Source organism: Ziziphus jujuba, chromosome 11 (genome assembly GCF_031755915.1).
Source record: "Ziziphus jujuba cultivar Dongzao chromosome 11, ASM3175591v1".
In the NCBI taxonomy this organism is placed as follows: domain Eukaryota; kingdom Viridiplantae; phylum Streptophyta; class Magnoliopsida; order Rosales; family Rhamnaceae; genus Ziziphus; species Ziziphus jujuba.
Window position 1 is genome coordinate 11329863 of NC_083389.1, and position 20481 is coordinate 11350343.

A 20481-nucleotide genomic window follows, 5' to 3' on the forward strand; every position below is an offset into this window, starting at 1 on the left:
TAAAATGATAATGTTCAAACAAAATAAGATGCAATGAAAGAACATCTTAAGAGTTTGATAGCTGTAGAGACATCAATAACCAATCCAAAATCACTCACCCTTACAAAATTGATCTTGTTGGTGAAGCATTGCAGGAGAGTGAGAAAGAAAATAAAGGGAAATATATTAAATGATGGGTCATGATGGTTTGCTACAATAATATGATTAGTTACCTTTCAACTTCATTTACCAAAACCTGCAAAATCTCAAAGAAGTTGGTGAAATATGGAGGTTTTGATTGGGGAATATAACATATACTTTTTTACAATATGTAAAAAGACATTATTGTACGCTTTGCGGTGAGGCTGCTTAACCAAAAAGGCCATAGAGGTTAGGGTGAGACCAAAAAGGCTGTAGCCCACTGCAACCAATGTGATTTGTACATACTGCACATATAGAGTTGCAGAGAAAAAAGTAGGTATGGTGAAAATGTCAAAAGTAAAAGCTCTGACTTTATTTTTTTCCCATAAAGCTTCTGACTTTTTACTGTGAATGTATAAGGGTGAAGGACGAGTGCCATTATTGAAGTAGTCTGGCAAAGATCTAGAGAGAAAATTTCAATGTCATGTCCCTTCAAGATACGATGCTTCTTCTTCTCTAATAGCAGGGAACAAAAGCCTTCAGTACGGGCTTTGTGGAGGAGAAATGGAAGATAAATGGGATTGGTTGACTGGTTTCTATTTCTTTTTTTTGTTTTTTTGTTAATATGTTTTAATTCCTTGTTGGATTGGAAGATAACATAAAACTTTTTTTTTTTACCTTGCCATATTTGTTCATTGTTTTTCCTAAGTTACTTTCACAGTTGTTCTTTTTTTTTCTTTTTTTTTTTTTAAAAAAAAAAGTGTTACCCTAGCCCACAAAGTCTTTCCTTGAAAGAGAATCCATGGGCTCTAATTCTCATTTTTGGTGAATATAATCCATCCATCCATCCAATGTTTCTTCTGTTGAATAACAAAATCTTGAACCTCTAGATAAAGAAGCTACTTCCTTTTTTGTTTAATGGAAAATTTGCAACAAGAATGAAATTGAGAGATAAATGCTAGTTTTCATTCAATTTCCAAATGACAATTTGCTGTAAAATTGTTTCAAATAGCTGTAAAGGTAAAAGGATAAAGAACTTGATGATTTTTTTAAAATTTTTAAATAAATTAGCCTTCGGATATAAGCTTCCATGAGTAATGAGAAGACAGCACCCCCCACCCCAAAAAAAAAAAAAATAATAATAAAAATAAAAAAAAAAAAATAAAAGAAGAAAACAAGAAGAAAGCCTTTTGTCTCTTTTTCTTTCCCATATTTGTTATGTGCAGATCTCCACCAACTTTGAAGAAAAATACTCAATTATTACTCTTAACACTGTAAATAAAAGTGGGCCATGTAGGCAAAAAGCTTTTGTTTCCTTTATTTCCAATAATACTTTGTCATTAAGATGGTCAAAATGCCATTATAAAAGCCACAAGGGATTCCAGAAAATGTCATGGTGTAACTAGTTTTCTGTTCCCCCTTTCTGTGGAGAATCATAGCCTCACATAAGGTCAATAGAATGGACTTGACACAAATAGAGGTTGCTTTTATAGGCCAAGTATAGCTTCTTATCTCTCAAATCAATTGCTATCGATTGTATACCATATGATTTAACCTGCCACAAGGAAATTGAAAATACATTTTGCACGTCCAACCATCAGGAAAAGCCAAAAGGTTTTTTATTTTTATTTTTTTTGTCATCGAAAAAGGGTGTTTTTGCATTGGTGAATGTGTTCTCTTAAAAGCAAAATTTTTATGTTTTTAAAATTTCCTGAAGCATAAGAATCGAGTTGTGTTAGTGTTGAGTCAAAACTCCTCCAAATCGAGAAAACGGTTCAAACCCATCTCGGAATTAATAACAAAACCTGTCAGTATTATATACATTTTTCAAGTCGCAGGATTTCAAAGGCAGTGGTTTCATTGTTGAGCTTGTGACCGTAGAGCTAAAGAATGTCAACCAATAAGTTCAGTAAGAAATGACTTTTTTATAATCATATCTCTGCTAGAAAATTCTGTATTCATCAAATTATTATGTTTTTTTAGATAAAAATTTCATTCGTTCACTTCCAAAAGTCGTTGGAAAACATATTCTCACCGAAGAGAGTCAACTTTCAAAATATAAGAAAATAATACAAGATACAGTAATTCAAAGAGCATCCAAGGACATAAAAATACATGCATCAGAAAGAGAGAGAGAGAGGCACATAGGTTTTTGTGTTATTCTTGGTGCTTGGTTCCCTAGAAAACGAGGTCACCAAGTCCCAACAAAAAATAAGATGAAGGGTGGGGTTTGTTTTTGTCTTTGAGGAAGAAACCAGGCATGATATGATATGGTGGGGGTGAGAGAAAGTTGGACATTATCAAAAATCACTTATTGGATTGAAGAAAGCTATGTGTATGTATAGCTGAAACCATTATACACTCTATTTCACTTTTACCCAACTTTTCTTTCAGCAAAAGGGTTAGGAAGGTGGGGCATATGTTCATGTTGCTTCCCATGCCTATGCTTCCCCTCTTCTACTCTTTTTATCTTTCTTAAGCTTTTATCACATTGCCTACCATATTTCATTTTTTTCCTGTTAAAGGACAATAATACAATTCTGGTTACTATTCTCAGCAGTTAATTTTGAACATTAAATAGAATTGTTTAGTCTAATAACCCATCCCAAAATCCTGCATAAATGTTAAACTGGGTCATGAGAGTTCCAGCTCGAGATGATTGTCTGCAAAAAATAGTGGTTAAACCACTAGGTTGTCCACGAGAGGATCTCTGAGTGGACATAGGGAAACCAATATCTTTAAAAAGTGAACATGTAATGGAAATGGTGAACGTGGCTTAGTTATTGGAGATTGCACACGAGCAGAAGTGAGAATATAACACCACCTAATATTGTTCTCAACAAAGTGCAAAATGTTGAATCCAGCTTCAAGCACCAAGCCAAATTATGAGGCAGAATAAAAAGCTTGTACTGTCCTCAAAAGGTCCCTGAAAAGGCAAACTTTTTTTTTTTTTTTTCTCTCCAGATTATTGAATATTATGCTGTTCAAGTAGAAATTATAATATACATATTTTCCTTTTTTTTATTTACACTTTTCTCCTCACATTCCTTTGTTTTTCTTTCTCCAAGACGAGGATGGTTCTCCCTTTTTTATATTGACAGCTTTCCATCTTTTTTGTTTTTCTCTCATTCTCTTTTCTACTTTTTAACCTCCTTTCTTTTTATCTGTCCCAGTTTTCAAACCCGGTTCAATTTTTATGAAGATCCAGTGAAGGTGGAGGGTCTGGTTGCTATGGCGGTTTTAGTGGTTTTGGGAGTTCTGGTGACTAAATTCAAGCTCGGCAGCTCTAACTGTGGGAAATCACTCCCAACAGCTTTGTGAATTCCTGAATCTCTGAATCAATGGTTGTAATTGGTCCGCTGTAAACTGTGGTTTGGTGGGGGTCATTGCTCTTGAATACTTATTATCAAAAGTGGCTATAAATGCCAACTCACACACTCGGCCATCAGTTTACAATTCTGAGAATCAAGACATGCTCAACCATGCATGTATAGAGTATGTCTCCCTCACAACTTACTCGTAGCATTATTCATCAAAAAAAAAATATATATATATATATATATATATTAGCATTAATCAATTTCTATACGGAATTTGGCAATCGTTTTCCAAAACAAAGAAAGTGACCAACACCACAAATTCCATTCCACACAGATTATCTAAAGCTACGCTTTAATTCCTCTAACAGAGACCTCACCATTTTATATTATAGCAACTGCAAACCATGTGACACCACAAAAGTAGTTAATTGACTTAAAACATTCAACATCCTGCAATATCAATAATCATAAGAAAATATTGGTATCAATAATCAAACAATTATTTTGATTCGACTGTTCCAAGTTTTCCCAAGAAAATGCGACATTGTAAGCCAGATAAGCGTATACGCATTTCTCATCCGAAATATCAGTTTCAAGCTTAATTTATTTCCAATTTGGTTAATGTTGTTAGGTTTCAATTTGGGCTTTGGTACTTGTTTTTTTTTTTTTTTTTTCCCCTTCTTATTCTTAAGATACGATTATTTTAAATGCTTAGTGCAAATAATGCATTTTACAATGAGCCACAGCCACTGACTAAATGCAACAGATATCCAAGTCACCTAGCATAAACTTGCACCCCTAACCTAACAGATAATCATAATCAAGAATGGCACTTCCCAATCCCAGAAACTAAAAGAAATATTACCATACACCAGGCAAACTGAGAAATGTTGTTGCCATCGAACCTCTTATCACACCCAACCTATAAAAGAGCAGACACAGCAATGTTGAAAAAGTCACAATTGAGAGAACACATATAGAGTTCCACGGAGAGAATACATCTAAGACAATATGCTCAGTGTAGGTGTTTCGCCAGAGGCATGGAGGAGAAGCTATCATTTTGGCCACCTGTTAAAGGATATATATAGTACTTCCAGATTAAAGAATTTAAGCACAAGACCATTTTCTCATGCACTACCAGAAAAAGATGCAAATAAAGCAGAGAGAGAGAGAGAGAGAGAGAGAGAGAGATAAGATTACAAAGTAACTCCAAATGATGTCTTCCAAACCAGCACAAATAAAGACTTACACACTGGAGCCAGCAAAGAAATCTTCACCACTAAACAAGGAATATAGAGTTCCTTAAGAGATGCCCTGCTTATCATAACTAGGCACTTTTATCAATATAGGACACCTGACAAGACAATAGCGAACTTATATGAAAACACATGGATACAAATAGAAGCATCATGCTTCCATAGATAAATCTTAACTTCTTTGGCATGACACCTAGATTTTATCAAGCTTCTCCGCCTTGACTACAGGGTTGGCTTTAGCAATGGCATCTTGTGCAGCAGTCCTGTAATCAAAAGGGCAGTCATGTTTGTCTGAATAACGATGGTTTGCACAGAAGATGTTCCCACACTTGCAATTGAACCCTGTCAAACCAACACGTTTTCGGCAGGTGGTGCATCTGCTAGGCCCCTGTTTCACATTTGCCTCAATATTCTTACTTGAGGATAAATCACTGGATGGTTCTGTTGTAACAGTTTTTGTCTCCACTGCTCCAGCTTGAATGTCCAAGGCACCTGCAATGACAGGCTCTTTCCCACTAGTGCTTGAGCTGCCATTCACAATGCTATCGATGGATGATGCTGCAAGGTTAGCCTGTTCCTGCTTAAGCAGCATGTCCTTGTAGCATTTGGAACACATATTCATAGTGGCAGCCCTTCCAAAGAAGCCACAGTTGTTAATGCAAAGTATAGGGCGTTCAGGAGCTTGGCATCCTGTTTCGTCATGAGATTCCATTTTCTAATTTCCTGCAAAGCAATCATTCACTCACTTAACAAATATTTAACCTTTTAATCATTCAGACATTCACTTTTGAGATTCCTTATTTATTTATTTTTGACAAGAGAAAGAATTACCTTCATCAACTAGTACTTTTACCCCAAAAAGATTTATTTGTTACCATACATTTGACAACTACAAAACACATCCAAACCCAGCAATACGTCCACTCACTCTACAAATACCTAGCCCCACTACACAAGGAAACAAATACAGAGTTTAAACACATCTATGAGTGAATCCATAGATTCCATGCGTAAGGGAAGCCTGACATACTGAACATGGTGAAACTAACTCTAGAGATGACATCACATATGCATGACAACCTAGTCCGCTAAGGATCAGTGTTTGAGAGTACTTAAAAGGTTTTCCTTAAATGAATTAATAACTATCCTTATAGGAGATAATATTGAAACTTAATTGTGCTGGTTGATGAAAATTGTCTCTGTTAATTCACCTAACCCCAAACACTTATTATGCATAAACTCAGAATGGTAGAAAACAATAATATGAGCAAAATCAAGCAAACAAGAGCTCATTAAAAAAAAAATATTGCAATAGCTTGAAGAAATTTAATAGAAACCAAATCGAATTCTGGATTCTCATAGCATTCTAAACACTAAAAACAAACAAATCAATCAAATTACATCATTGCACACCATCTAAACCAAAATTACAATCCACAACCCAATTACACAATTCAAGCATATAGAACAATTCACGACATTTATAATTTTTCCTCGAATCCTATAACCCTGAACACACTGAATGAAATTCAACAAGTGCTGGGTTACATGCAACGAAACTCTAACTGGCCACATCACCTCAAAACGTTTTCCTATATAAAGCCACCAAATCGAATTCGGGATTCTCGTAGAGTTCTAAACACTAAAAACAAATAAATCACTCAAATTACATCATTGCACACCATCTAAACCAAAATTACAATTCACAACCCAATTACACAATTCAAAAATACAGAACAATTCACGACATTTAGAATTTTTCCTAGAATCCTATAACCCTGAACACACTGAATGAAATTCAACAAGAGCTGGGTTACATGCAACAAAACCCTAACTAGCCACATCCTCTCAAATGTTTTCCTATTATAAAGCCCCCATAACCACAAAATATCAAGCCCACACCTACGCATATTATCGAAAAACTTTCAATACAAATTCATGAACAAAGAAATTTACAATTACAAGACGATTAACCAGCTTAATAAACAAATTCAAAATAACCCCAACAAAAAAAGAAAAAAAAAAACAAAAACAAGAAGAAACCCCCTCACCTGTTTGGTTATTTTGGCCGATCTTGATTCACAAAATCGAACCAGCCAGTTCCTGTCTTTTTTAATTTAAAACATACAAAAACACACAGCACAGAAATCAAATTAAGAAAAAAAAAAAAAAAAAAGGTTTTGAATCCAAAAGGAAAACAAAGGCAAAACGATAAACAATATAAAAAATAAAAACAAAAATTCAAAGAAAGATTCAGTTGGAGAAAGATGAGATTTTCTTACCCTAATCGAGGAGATTATTGGATGATGATAATCAGAAAAAATAGAAAAAATAAATCGAAGCGAGAAACAGAGAGAGATAAGAGAGAAAAGAAAGAGAAAAGGGTGTTGGGTTTGAGGTCGTATCGTAGGATGTGTCTCTCTCTTCCTATTTAAAACTTTTATTTTAACTTTTTTTCTCTGCCAACGAACGCTTTTTTGCACTGAGTCGGTGATGCGACATTAACTGCCCTGAAAAACCCCTTTAATTACCTGTTTATGCCATAGAACTCTTATTCGGCTGTTCTGGACCTATTGTAATGATCCAGGCCCAAAATTGTATCTGGGCCCAAATACCACGGAAGATCCAGAATACCTCGGCGGGAAAGATGGCGAATTGGCGGGAACAAATCGGAACCCAAAAACACAGGGAGAGACATGGTGTAATAAATACTCTAAGAGCCTCTGAGACTGAGAGCCTCTGGTTGTAATAGGTCTTCTTCAATCTTCAAAAAGATCTCGTCTTTGAAAGATTTCAAGCCAAAAAAAAATGGCGAAGGGGAAAAAAGCTAGGGTTTTGGAGGGTCAAGTTCCAGTGCAAGAAGAAGACAATGACCATCAGGGTCAATCTCAACCTTCCTCGGTTGAGAAGAGTCTCTATGAGGTATCCGAAATTTCATTGAAATCTGTATAATTTGTTCGATTAAGCTTTTGATTTTCAACATCGTTGGGAATAGTCTTAGAACTGTGTTTCCGTTATGCCCTAGTTCGGATATTGGGATTATGGGGGTTTTCTTTTGCTTGTGTGTGGGAAATGTTACCGATCATCTATTGTTGGTTATTTCGGTTTAACTTCTTATGTGTGAATTGACTGGTATAGTTGGATAGATGGATAAAAGTGTCGGCTCCATTTCATAGTTATGAGCTTGTTTCATATTTGAAAGAGTGGTGTTTTTATTTCATAAGCTCTTGGTTGCTCTGGTATACTCATGGAAGTTTCAAAACCGTTTATTATATAAGTCTAATTATGGTGGTCTGAATTGCAGATAATAAGTTTAAGGGATCTAAATTGCTTACTAGGATTTTAAGTTCACTAAACTCTAGTAAATTTGGATCCATGAGAAGTAAGATTTGATACAAGTTGGATGCAATGGATCTGGTACCTCAACAATTTGCTGGTGCATGCATGAGTCTCTGGGTGTCAATGCAGTACTATCTTGTGGAATTTAGTAGAAACTCAGGCAAGTTGGAGGAGGAGCTGATTGAGTAGCTCATACTGTATATATATTCTCAGTCTTATACTATGACACTTAGTTTGGTTCCTCCTCAACTCATGTGTTTGTGTTGTTGAATTTCCAACCTGAACCCTCTTGTTTTATTTGTTGTTCTAGATTTTACATAAAAATGATGGCCCAATTTCTTCCAGGTTCTTGGTGTGGATAGATCAGCATCTCAACAGGAAATAAAGAAAGCATACTACAAGTTAGCATTGCGTCTTCATCCTGATAAAAATCCCGGTGACGAGGTAAGGCTCCATTTTTATGATGCAAATTTATCATTCTTTTCTTGTTAATTCTTATTGTGACCTGTCATTTTTTTTCCCCTTTAGGAAGCCAAAGAAAAATTCCAGCAATTACAAAAGGTGATAGGCATTCTTGGTGATGAGGAGAAACGAGCACTTTATGACCAGACTGGTTGTGTAGAAGATGCTGTAAGTTTTTTTTTTTTTTTTTTTTTTTTTTTTTTTTTTTTTTTTTATTCTTTTCTGTTCAGATTTATGTGCAATAATCAAGTTGAGAGTCAAAGAAATTTGTTTGCTAATTTGATTGCTGATTCTATATGGCATACCCATTTTCGATGAAAGTTTAGCTTTTCCTGCACCCTTCAGTGGGACTGGTTCGAAAATGTTTTAAGCAAACATAATATGCTTTTTATGGTGTAAAAGGAAAACCTCTTTTATTGATTGTCATCTTTTATGACCATGTCTGTTTGTTATTTTTCCATGACCAGGACCTTGCTGGTGATGTCGTTCAGAATCTACATGAATTTTTCCGAGCCATGTATAAAAAGGTTATTGCATCGTCTTTTAATAAGAATCTTTCCTGTTGATAGAAACAATATGGTTCCATTATTCCATTTGCTATTAGCATATAACATATATATCAATTGCAGGTCACTGAAGCAGATATTGAAGAGTTTGAAGCAAACTATAGAGGATCTGATTCAGAGAAGAAAGATTTGATTGATCTGTATAAACAGTACAAGGGTAAAATGAACAGGTAGGAGCATTGTATTTGTCTTCTCTTAACCCTTAGGCTTGCCAATTTGATTTGTAACCTTTTGGTTTCTTTTGTAGACTCTTCTGTTCAATGCTTTGTTCAGATCCTAAACTTGATTCACACCGCTTCAAGGACATTCTTGATGAGGCAATAGCCTCAGGTATGGATTTCTTTCCGCTTATTCTCAGATTTGTTTTTTCTTTCACTGAAATAAGAAGCTGGAGGGAGGATGATGAGTAGAAAACCTCATGCTCCATTAAACTGTCTTTCAGCCAAAAATTCATGTTTTTCTCCTTCCAAATAAGTTTTTGGAGAATGAATTGATGATAACATAATGAAGCAGTGAATCTGAGATGGACTTGTTTGTGTGTGGTTTAAGAAATCCATGACACAAGTATAACTGACTTATACAATATTGCTTCTGAAAACCAACGGCTCTTAAGTGGAGCTTATTAGTTGCTGTAGTACAACTTAACAGATGCACTTAGCTATTTTGTTGCGGTATGCCTTCTAATCAATATGCCTTCTTCACTTACTAATCCCATTTCTCTTTTTAGGAGAACTGAAATCAACCAAAGTCTATCAGAAGTGGTCAAAGAAAGTATCTGAAACCAAACCACCCACCAGTCCTTTAACGAAGAGGGTCAAGTGAGTATTTTGCTGCATTTTTATCGTTTTTTTCGTTCATCAATTCTGAATTATCTATAACTGTTATGCTTAAACATTATGCAGGTCAGATAAACAGTCAGAACCAGATCTATATGCAATCATATCTCAACGCCGAACTGAGAGGAAAGATAGGTTTGATTCTATGTTCTCAACTCTGGTGTCTAAATATGGTGGGGGTGGTGCTGCTGGTTCAGAACCCAGTGAAGAAGAATTTGAAGCTGCACAGAAGAAGCTTGAAAGCCGTAGAATTTCGAAAAGGTCAAAACGTAAGTAACTTCTGATGGAGTACTGATCTATAAATCGATCGTGTATAAATTTATGTCATGGTTGGCAAAAGGCCCAATGTATGATACTTATCAGAGTTGTTTGTCTTTATTTTTTTCTTTTTCATATTAAACAAGTTAATTAGAAAACAATTATGATGCAATGCGTATTATTTTATTTTATTTTCTTTACAAAAAGATAAGTATATGTTATTTATTTATTTATTTTATGTATTTGAGAAAACAATAGAGTTTGTTATTTCTGTACAAAATGAGTCATACTGTATTTTTTTTTTTTTTTCAAAATGTGAAAATAAGCACTATTTAAAATACTAAATCCATACCATATAATTCCTTTTCTTTGTATCTGGTTATCATTTTTTTCCCCCCTAAGATTCTCAACTTATTTAGCATGTGCATTTTTTTTTATAAATAGAATAGAAAGGATAATCAGAGTTGTTAAGGGAAAATGTAGAAAAAGAATAAACACACAATCATAGAAGCAGACAGAATATGGAAAGTATTGCTGGATGAATGCCGTTAGTTATCAGTTTATTATACTTAACCGATCGTGTGCTTTATGTTCATTATCTTTTTTAAAGCTTTGTTATGGACTTTACAAGTCTACACAGATGGACTTTATTATATAATATTTATCATGTATAATTGAGTGGCATTCAATGATTTGTATGTACCATCTCTCTATTATTGGTTAAACCAAAAATACGTACCCTTTTTTTTTTTTTTGGTTGAAGATAACCAAATTGGTGATAAAAGATGCATAAAAAAAAATTGCTAAATGCCGGATATATTGGTCCTCAACAACTTCCTATAAAGAAGATATAACTCTCTGTAACTGTTGGTGAAGCAAATTGTTGGATAAATAAATGCAAACCTTTCTACTAAATAAAATAAATAAATAAATAATTCTTCATCAAAATATGTTTCTCTAATACGACAAAATCAATGCTGTACTTACTTTCACGTTGTGTCTGAGTTTAACTTATTGCCTTTAATTAAGTGGATCAACAAGATAATGATTTAAGAAAAAAAAAAAGATAAGGGCAGAAAGGAAAAGGGAAATTTAGTTTAGGGGCTGTAGAGATTATGGTTCTCCAATCATGGGCAAATTTGTCCAAATTCAAATTAACCACAGAAAACATAAGGTGCTTCGGAAAGTGTCTACCTTATTATTCATCCAAAAAAAAAAAAGAAAAAAAGAAAAGAAAAGAAAGTTTCTACCTTATAAAGGAAGCAAAAAAATAAAAATAACAAAAAGGGTGTTTAACCATGATGGAGAGTGGGTATGTAACATAACTTTTTTTTTTTTTTTTTCAATGTAATATAACTATTTATGCAGGTAGGGAATAGAGATCACATAGATCGATTTGACATCTCCTTGTTAGTGCAACTTCAATTATTTAGTTTCCAAAAATGTCCATTTAAAACTTGTTCATTTTCATTTGCTCCCAAGGGCAAAAAATAAATAATTATCACATTGAAAATTTGTAGCTAAAAATACTACGTTAAAATCATCAAGATGACAAAATGTGTTTTGAAATTATGGCAGTGGTTGAGGGACATGATATGAGATTTATTAATTTTTTCAAATCTATTATTTATAACAAGCCAACCACGTAGTAGTAGTTTCTCTCACATCGTGGTCCAAAGCATAGACACATCTTTATCTTCCTACCCAGCGTCCAAAAATTTACACCCCAATAAAAAACAACCACTAAAAACTGAATTTGCACGTCTAAAGCAACCGCTATAAAGACATTAGACCTCGAGCTTTAACACTAATTTGAAGTTAACATTTTTGCTAATTAATTTAGACTTCTTTTTTTTTTCCCTATTTTCTTTTTCTGATTAAGAAAACGGTTAATGAAGTATTCTACACTAGGATTTTGCAGCAAAAGATATGTCCTTTTCTTTTTCTTTTTTTTTTTTATTTGGTTGAATTTAGTGCACAGGAGGCTCCAAGTGACCCACAAGATGCTCCATTGAAGGTGGCTCCACATTGAGCGCCTTGTTGCCTGGCTTACTCAGTCGAGGTTTGCCTACCTTTTTATTATGCATCTGCACAACTATGATTACTTTGGAATTGATTCCCTAAACAAATACCCATTAATTAAGTATATATGTATATATAAATTGTGGTTGTTGGAAACAAAGCACAATTGCACAAACCGTGTTGAAACTTGGAGGAAGATCATTACAGAGAGAAAAATGGCCAAACTCAATGAGTCTGACCCACCAAGATAAAAATAATGAATTAAGAAAAAAGAAAAAAGAAAAAAGAAAAAAAAAAAAAGGTTCCCAAATGAGAAATGAGATCTTTAAGTTGCAAGGACAGTGACATCACAACTAGATGCTTGGAAAACATTCTCTGGTTAGAGTTGATTTTCTATTTTCCTCCTTCCTCTTCCCCCCCTCCCCCCGCGAATCTGAGAATGCAAGCAAAGCTTTGCCTTTCTCTTTAGTCTTCCATACCTGTCACTTTAACTTTTGCCTTTCATGCCCCCACTTCTCCTTCTCTTTCTCTCTCTTTCCTTTTTTCTTTCTGGTAGATAATCGATTTTTCAATTAAGCATTATATATGGTACTACTTGAGTGTGTCCTTCACCCTCTCTTTCTCTCTTTCTTGGGCTCTACTTTTTTGGGTAAGTCATCAAAAAAAAAAAAAAAATTATTTTATTTTTTATCATCGTATTAGTGCCAAATGGTTTTGCTTTGCTTTACTTGAGTTTGTCCGTCTATCTCTTTCCTTCTCTTTTACATATTCTAGTGTGATACCATAATTGTGGAATGTTGCTTTATCCATTTTTATTCCTATTTTCTATAAGATCCCTCTTGTTTTTTGAGCTTCAGAGGTCTAAAGACTTATCCTTTCAAGATTATTACTGGGTAATTGGTGCTCTGCAATTCTTTAATCAGTGACTTTTTTTTTGGAAGTCTGCAATTTTTTCTCTTCTGAGGGGTCAAGTTTCAAGTAAGATGATTTGTGTACATCCATTAATTTCTATCTATTTTTTTGGAAACCATCTTCTTAAAATTGATCCAAATTGGGGTGGTATAGGCAATTTGGATCCTCCACTGAAGCTGGGTGGACTCATCGACACTGTATTGAAGGTTTTAGGCCCTCATGGAGACTGATAATGGGGATATGAAGTCGAAGATGGAAGATTATGAAGTAATAGAGCAGATTGGGAGAGGAGCATTCGGAGCTGCTTTTCTTGTGCTTCATAAGATCGAGAAAAAGAAGTAAGGGAATCCTGCCATTGTAGAGTTATCTAAATTCCACTTTATTGTCTTCAATTTGCATTTTTTTTTTTCTTCTGCTAAAAAGAAGTAAGGTAATTACATGATTGAAGAAAAGATTGTTGGAGGCATTTTCAGACATTTTTGCTGAATAAGTATAAAATGTCTAGATAAGTTTTGGAAATTGAAACTGAAATTTTGCCCGTTCTTGCGCTACAAATATTAAATTGTTATTATTTTTTTAACCAAAATTCACACCTCAGGCTTAAATAAGAACTGGAGAAGTCATAATTACTATATTATGTTGACACCCTATTCAACCTGTATGTGTTTCACCTTGTCGATGTTATTCACTTTTTCCTTGCTTGATAGGTTTGTGCTGAAGAAAATTCGCTTGTCTAAGCAGACAGAGAAGTTCAAACGTACAGCACACCAAGAGGTTAGGTTACCATGCTGAGAACTTCCTTTAGATGTCGTTAAATGCAGAGTTGCAATGTCATCTGCTTGAGTTTGAAATTTTGCTTTTTCCCCAGTAGTTATCTAATCTTAACATGATATCACCATTTGGCCTTCATTCGGTCCATCCTTCCAGCTATCCATATATTCTGCTTTACCGTCCGCTACTTGAGACGAACATGCATACAGTTTAACAACCTCTATTTTGAATGTCTTAAGTTATTAATTTGGACAGCCTAAAAATAGCAACTTGTTTCTTAATCAACACTTAAGTACCATGCTTTGTTTCGCTGGTAATAATGTTTGAGGATCTTTCTTTCCTTTATAACTATTTTAAGATTCTTAGCTCAATTGTCCTCATGGATGGTACAGAACCTAACAGATGCTGATAATGCCTCTAATTCTACTGCAGATGGACTTGATTGCGAAGTTGAATAACCCTTATATTGTGGAGTATAAAGATGCTTGGGTGGACAAGGTAATTACTAGTTCTTTATTGTCTGGAGTTACACAAGATTTTAGGTGACTCGAGGTTTATAATCCTTCACAAACCTGTGGCTGTTAGACCAGTTTTGACTCTATGTATGCTTATGAGTTTCTATGTTTTGTAGGGTGACTGTATATGCATTGTGACTGGCTATTGCGAAGGGGGAGATATGTAAGTACCGACCTTTTGCATCATCAATTGTTCATTTTATTTTATATATCATTTATTATATTGGGGGGAGTGTACTTTTGCTTAATCTGTTAGAGGCAAACTATCTTACAAAATCTACTTGAAACTGATGGACAATCTGTGTATACATATCTCCAATTTCCACCTTGTGCATAAAATGTTTGTGACAAAAAACGATTCTACGTATAAGTCTCTATTTGTCTTATTTTTAATTGAAATTTAATAAAGGAAATGAAAGATGTAACTATGACAGTTCCCATGAATAACTGCATTAAAAACACTATGTTGTTTTGACAGGGCTGATAATATAAAGAAGGCTAGAGGAACATTTTTCTCAGAGGAGGTAATCAGTAGGATTTCATGAACTTGAATTCCTTTGGGTGCACCTACAAGAGGTAGCAAACATCTGATGTTATTTTATTTTGCCATCCAGAAACTCTGCAAATGGCTTACTCAATTGCTATTAGCTGTGGACTATTTGCACTCCAATCGTGTACTTCACAGAGATCTGAAGGTGTTAGAATAAACCCACATTTTCACCATTGAATCCCTGTTATTGAATAAATGATGAAGATATTAACATAAACTCATTTGTTTCCAGTGCTCCAATATATTCCTTACAAAGGACAATGACATTCGTCTTGGTATGGATATACTATAATTGCTAAGACATGGATTATTCTTGCTGCATCAGGTTTGGCTTCCATGTATTGATGTGTTGTAAACCAATGCTTATCTTGCATGAACTTTACAGGTGACTTTGGACTTGCAAAACTACTCAACACAGAAGATCTTGCATCTTCGGTATTATTCTGTACATATCTTTTATGTGTTCTATTACCTATTGCCAAAACTATGGAGCTGGCTTAAAACTTTAACACAGAAAACTAGCTGTCGGGCCCAAGTAATTGTCTTGGGTTTCATGTCTACATGCAAATTAATATATTTCAACTGTTTATGTGCTCATTGGTTATATGTTCAAGCATTTTAAATTTGATAAAGTGGTAGACTATCTTGGTAATTTCTTCAAGCTGATAAAGTGGGTTTTCTTTCATTTTGTGGAAAGCCAGTCATAATATTCTACCCTAGCTAAGCTAATGATGGGACAGGAGATCATGATGGGTCTACTCCTGGCTCGAAGTTCTCAACAAATCTATGACTACTTAGTTAAATCGCTTATTCAATCAATTTGATTTGAATGCCCTGTACTTTATATTTGATGTAGGTTGTTGGAACCCCCAACTACATGTGCCCTGAGCTCCTTGCAGACATACCTTATGGCTACAAATCTGATATATGGTCACTTGGTAAGAATGGTAGAACCTCATGGTTCTGATTCACAGATTCATGTGGATGATCATGGTGGAAGTAACTTTTTCTTTTTCTGAGTTTCCAGGTTGCTGTATGTTTGAAATTGCTGCACATCAGCCTGCATTTAGAGCTCCTGTATGTTTAAGCCTAAGCTATTTGAATTGCATTATTATTATTATTTCCTAACCTGCCTTCAGCATAAATTTTGTCGAGTGAGTAAATGCATGAATGACTTGATTAAACAGGACATGGCTGGGCTTATCAATAAAATCAATAGATCTTCTATTTCTCCCCTTCCAATTGTGTATTCTTCCACACTGTGAGTGATTCCTCCAGATCATTGCATTTTATGGTGGTTTCTAAATGAATACTTTGATAATATTTACAACAATTTGTATATGTATCAACTGATATGGAATGGTTTCAACCTCTCAGAAAGCAAATTATTAAGAGCATGCTCAGGAAGAGTCCAGAGCATAGACCCACAGTGAGTTCAAGTGATCCTACACTCGTTTAATTAGTTTTTAGTATCTTTTCTTGTACTGATACCTGCTAATCTCCTAAATAAAGGCTGCAGAGTTATTGAGGCATCCGTATTTACAACCATACCTCCTTCAATGCCGCAATGCGTCTTCTGTTTTTCTTCCAGTAAAGCCGGTAAACAACTCGAAGGATAAAACACCAAAAAAAACTGTGTCTAGCAGACCCAGCAGTGGCAAAGACAACAGAAACAAAGAAGTTGCAACAACAAACCAGTTGGAAAAGGTTCATCCATTGGAAAGCAACATTGATGTGATGCCTAGGAATGTGTCAAGTGAGGATAAACCTTTATTCACGGCTAGATCTGAAGACAAGCTTGAGACTAAGAGGGTTGATCCTACCAGTTATACAATTGAATCATCTAATGCCACTGATGATTCCAAAGATGGACCAACCGATTCTGAAACATCTGTTAGCAATGGACATAAACAAGCTGAATTTACCAGTATAGGTCCAAAGGAAAGCACGGAGTCTGATGCTGAGGTTGCTTCAGAGAGCACACCAAACTCTCAGCATAAAGAACATGAAGAACCTGCTGCTAAATATTTTGAACAAGTACAAGAGGCGGATATCAAAATAGTCAATATAGAAGATGGGAAGCTGTCCTTCAACCAAGAAGTTGTGGAAGAAGCTGGAACAAAAGGAGAGGGTGGAGAAGAAGGGAATTCCCAGGAATTGGCAATTTCCACTGTAGTCTGTACAGATAAAGTCGGGTCTTCTGATAACAAATGTTCATTATCAGCCAAATCTGATGTAGATCCTGGATGTGATTTGCAGAAGGAAAGTGTCGATGTGTATACCAAAGGATCTCGTGCAGACATTTTGTCATCTGAAAATAATAATGACATGGTTCCATGTAAAGATGAACTAGGATCAAAGGTAGATGAAATTAGTTGCTCCATAAAAACAGAAAAAGATGATGCTCATACAGTGAATCAGGCTGCCAGTGACAACTCACTACTGAGTTCACTAACTGCGTTAGGTGGTGATGAATCCAAGGGTGAGTGGGATCAACCAGGCCAGCAAAGAGCTGATGCCCTTGAGTCTCTACTTGAGCTATGTGCACGGCTTCTTAAACAGGACAAGCTCGATGAGCTTGCTGGTGTACTAAGACCATTTGGGGAAGAAACAGTGTCTTCAAGAGAGACTGCTATCTGGTTGACAAAGAGCCTCATGTCTGCCCAGAAATCTCCTGGAGGATCCTAATTTTCCAGGACATTGGCAATAATTTATGCAAAAGAGTACAAAATTGTATGTTGTGACATCTTAACATAAAATCATTTTTCATCTTGAGTGCTGTTTGATTGAAGATCAGAGACTTAATAACATATATTGCAGCTTGTAACTGAGAAATTGGTTCTAGTGGAAAATGAATCATAGTTTTTTTTTTTTTTTGGGTCCCTTACAGAGAGTAAATTTTATATTGTGCATTTTGTGAATGTCTGGAAATAACTAAGTGCGTCACTTTTTTATTTGTGGTTCACAATGTGCAACTCTATATTGTTCATTGGTAGAAACTTCTGAAAGGAATTAAGGTGCCGTGTTATGTGTGTGTAAATACCAATTCTTGTATTCTACTATGCTCTAATTACCAAGAAAACCTGATGCTTATGAAATGATAGTTGATAGAGTTGAAACTTGAAATGAAACCATGTTTAGACTTAAAGAGGAGCTTTGCTTCTTAAGAGATCTGCTACTGCTAGGAACTCATTTTTACCATTAGCTTTCAGCTTGGAAATTTACCTTTATTCTTAAACTAACCTTTCAAACTACCACCATAAGCAAACTAAACTATAAAAAATGAAAAAATGAAACTTCCCTTTTTTTTTTTTTTTTTTTCCTTTATTATCTCATTTTCATTAATCAAAGATTACAAGAAATTGCCAAAAAATTGTGATTGTGACAGTACGAGGAGAAGATCCAAAAATTCAAACTCCTTGAACAACAAAACAGTACTCCATATCCATCACTCTTCCGAGCTTTATTTTCGATAATTTCCTCTGAACTTTCCCTACTTTCTAAACTTAGCACAAATAATAGGCAAAGAAGGAAACAAGGGAAGCACCAACCAAGGAACCAACAACAGGCAAGCCGGCTGCGGCACCGCTGGATGGGCCAGGGGCTGGGCCTGGAGACAGTACCTCATCAGCGGCCATGGCTGCGCTCATTGAGACAGCTGCAACAATCACAGCATAAGAGAACTTCCTCATATCCATGATGTTATATATTTTGTCCTTGAGAGACCTGCTTTGAAAGATGGACAAGTTATTTTCTTTTTCTTTTTCTTTTTTTTTCTTGGGATTTTTTGGCAGGTCTGAGGAAAACTGATTGGGAAAGAACAATTTATAGGATAAAAATGAATGTTATTATTAGGAGGGAAACAGTTATTGGTGGTTAAAAATGGCCATTGCATGTCTGGTTCTGCATGGTTTCAGGAAATTGAAAATAGTTCTCCCATTATTTTTTATTGTTTTTTTAGCTTGAAATTAAAGGTAGAGCTGAGCGGGCACTACTCATCAAGGAAAATGTCAACAATATTGAATTTAATTTATTAATCCAAAAATAAGTAATGATTAATCACAATTTTCGGACCTTCAAGTGATGGAAGAAGGAGAACTAAACAGATTTGTATTTGATAAAAGAGGAAGCAAAATACTGGCATTTTGATTTTTTGAAAGCAATTCTTCATAAACTTAAAACTTTGAGCTAATAATAATAATAGTAGTAGTAGTATATAATAGTAATCATATATTTCATCCTAATTATTAAGTTAGGAGATGTATAACATCAAAATTATACCTCACTTTCAATGATTTTTTTATAATGATTACATGCTCTTCAATATGAGAATATGCATAAATCATGAATCGAATGTAGGACCATATGTATGAAATTGATGAGATTAAGTATAGGTTATACATAAAATGTGCATCAGTCTCTCTCTTATTACAGTTCCAGTTCAAAGATTTGCTAGTTTATGTGTCACCTACTAGTTTTTTTAGAAAACAAAATATATAAAAAAAAAAAAAAAAAATCCTATCAAACGATTGGTACTGGAAATACCCAGAGTCAATCAAATTAATCAACCTGATTTTCCTATCTGATCAGGTTTTTGGAATCTGATTAATCTGTAGAGACTGAGAGAGGTTTTTGGTTGAGATGTAACAAATGGGGTTTTACTAATTTGATATGAACTTGGCAACTAATTCTTTTTTTTTTTTTTTCCTTCTGCTTGCAAAAGTTTGGTCTTGTACATTGCCAGCTTAACCTATTTGCGTTTGCACAAATTGAAGCTTACCTTATTCTTACATTATTAATTGACCCACGCTGTTGTTGCCCATCTATATCGATCTGCCATTTAACTATTGTCATCAAATGTCCTCTTCATAATTTAATTCTACAATACTTTCCATTATTAGGTAACTTTTTTTTTCCCTGCTAGATTACATTCTAATGCCCATTTTAATATTTTTATCCTTTGTTGTATCCTATTCCTCACTACCTTTTGTTATTTTATATCTATTATACTCCCAAGTTTTTAACTTGTTATTTCATTCTTGTCAATTTCTTATTAGTTTCATAACAAATTAAAAGAATTATAGTTTCCAAAAATATATATCACACATTAACTATTAGCATCAACACCTTTTAATTTTGAGCAAATGTATATATATATATATTTTTTTCTTCTTTTGGAATAAAGAAAAAAAATTTGATATGCATGTTGTTCTGTTATAAAATGCAATAAGTGAACAAATAAAGATAACAAAAGTGATTCAATTATAACACATTTTTATGATCTAGTTTTCTTAGTAAAAGTTAACAAGTTTCATACTCCAAATGAATTAGTAGCGGTTGTCCAATTCCTTCAAAAAATAGTAGGAATTTTGTTTTTTTATATATGTTTTTTTTGATGGAAATGGACCAACTACCTTTATGAGTTTCCCAAAGCTTCGTATGAAAAACGCACGACATCATTGTCAATCCCGGCGCTATGGCTGGCCAATAGCGAGTTCCCACCTTAAACCTCTCTAAGCAATCGGGACAAATATACGATGGGGTGAGGCACACC

The 20481-nt window shown here is 34.6% G+C and overlaps 3 protein-coding genes across 7 annotated transcripts; 2 read left to right on the forward strand and 1 right to left on the reverse strand.

Annotated features, from left to right (window-relative positions):
- Window positions 1–4636: 4636 nt before the first annotated feature.
- LOC107432423 (zinc finger A20 and AN1 domain-containing stress-associated protein 8) lies at window positions 4637–7138 on the reverse strand. 3 transcript variants are annotated; one of them, XM_016043560.3, is made up of 3 exons: window positions 6979–7138; window positions 6748–6803; window positions 4637–5419 (listed from the first exon to the last, which is right to left on the reverse strand). In XM_016043560.3, the coding sequence occupies exon 3, from the start codon at window positions 5406–5408 to the stop codon at window positions 4890–4892; it is 519 nt and encodes a 172-aa protein (XP_015899046.1). In that variant the 5' UTR covers window positions 5409–5419; window positions 6748–6803; window positions 6979–7138; the 3' UTR covers window positions 4637–4889. The 3 variants fall into 3 exon arrangements, with proteins under 3 accessions (XP_015899046.1, XP_015899047.1, XP_015899048.1); XM_016043561.4 differs by having other exon boundaries at window positions 6748–6799; window positions 6979–7135; XM_016043562.4 differs by lacking the exon at window positions 6748–6803 and having other exon boundaries at window positions 6979–7134.
- A 187-nt stretch (window positions 7139–7325) lies between these two features.
- LOC107432410 (chaperone protein dnaJ 6) lies at window positions 7326–10390 on the forward strand. The gene is made up of 8 exons (XM_016043539.4): window positions 7326–7618; window positions 8381–8479; window positions 8564–8665; window positions 8965–9024; window positions 9127–9233; window positions 9311–9393; window positions 9791–9881; window positions 9966–10390. The coding sequence occupies exons 1-8, from the start codon at window positions 7505–7507 to the stop codon at window positions 10174–10176; spliced, it is 867 nt and encodes a 288-aa protein (XP_015899025.3). The 5' UTR covers window positions 7326–7504; the 3' UTR covers window positions 10177–10390.
- Window positions 10391–12075: 1685 nt separating this feature from the next.
- LOC107403753 (serine/threonine-protein kinase Nek6) lies at window positions 12076–17809 on the forward strand. 3 transcript variants are annotated; one of them, XM_048465458.2, is made up of 15 exons: window positions 12076–12219; window positions 13037–13157; window positions 13245–13429; window positions 13799–13865; window positions 14295–14360; window positions 14494–14540; window positions 14856–14901; window positions 14992–15072; window positions 15160–15202; window positions 15313–15362; window positions 15784–15865; window positions 15955–16004; window positions 16115–16188; window positions 16305–16356; window positions 16440–17809. In XM_048465458.2, exons 3-15 carry the CDS (start codon window positions 13311–13313, stop codon window positions 17613–17615), a joined length of 1953 nt encoding a protein of 650 aa, XP_048321415.2. In that variant the 5' UTR covers window positions 12076–12219; window positions 13037–13157; window positions 13245–13310; the 3' UTR covers window positions 17616–17809. The 3 variants fall into 3 exon arrangements, with proteins under 3 accessions (XP_048321415.2, XP_015866152.2, XP_024924138.2); XM_016010666.4 differs by lacking the exon at window positions 12076–12219 and adding an exon at window positions 12461–12828; XM_025068370.3 differs by lacking the exons at window positions 12076–12219; window positions 13037–13157 and adding an exon at window positions 12461–12828.
- The last annotated feature ends 2672 nt before the right edge of the window (window positions 17810–20481 follow it).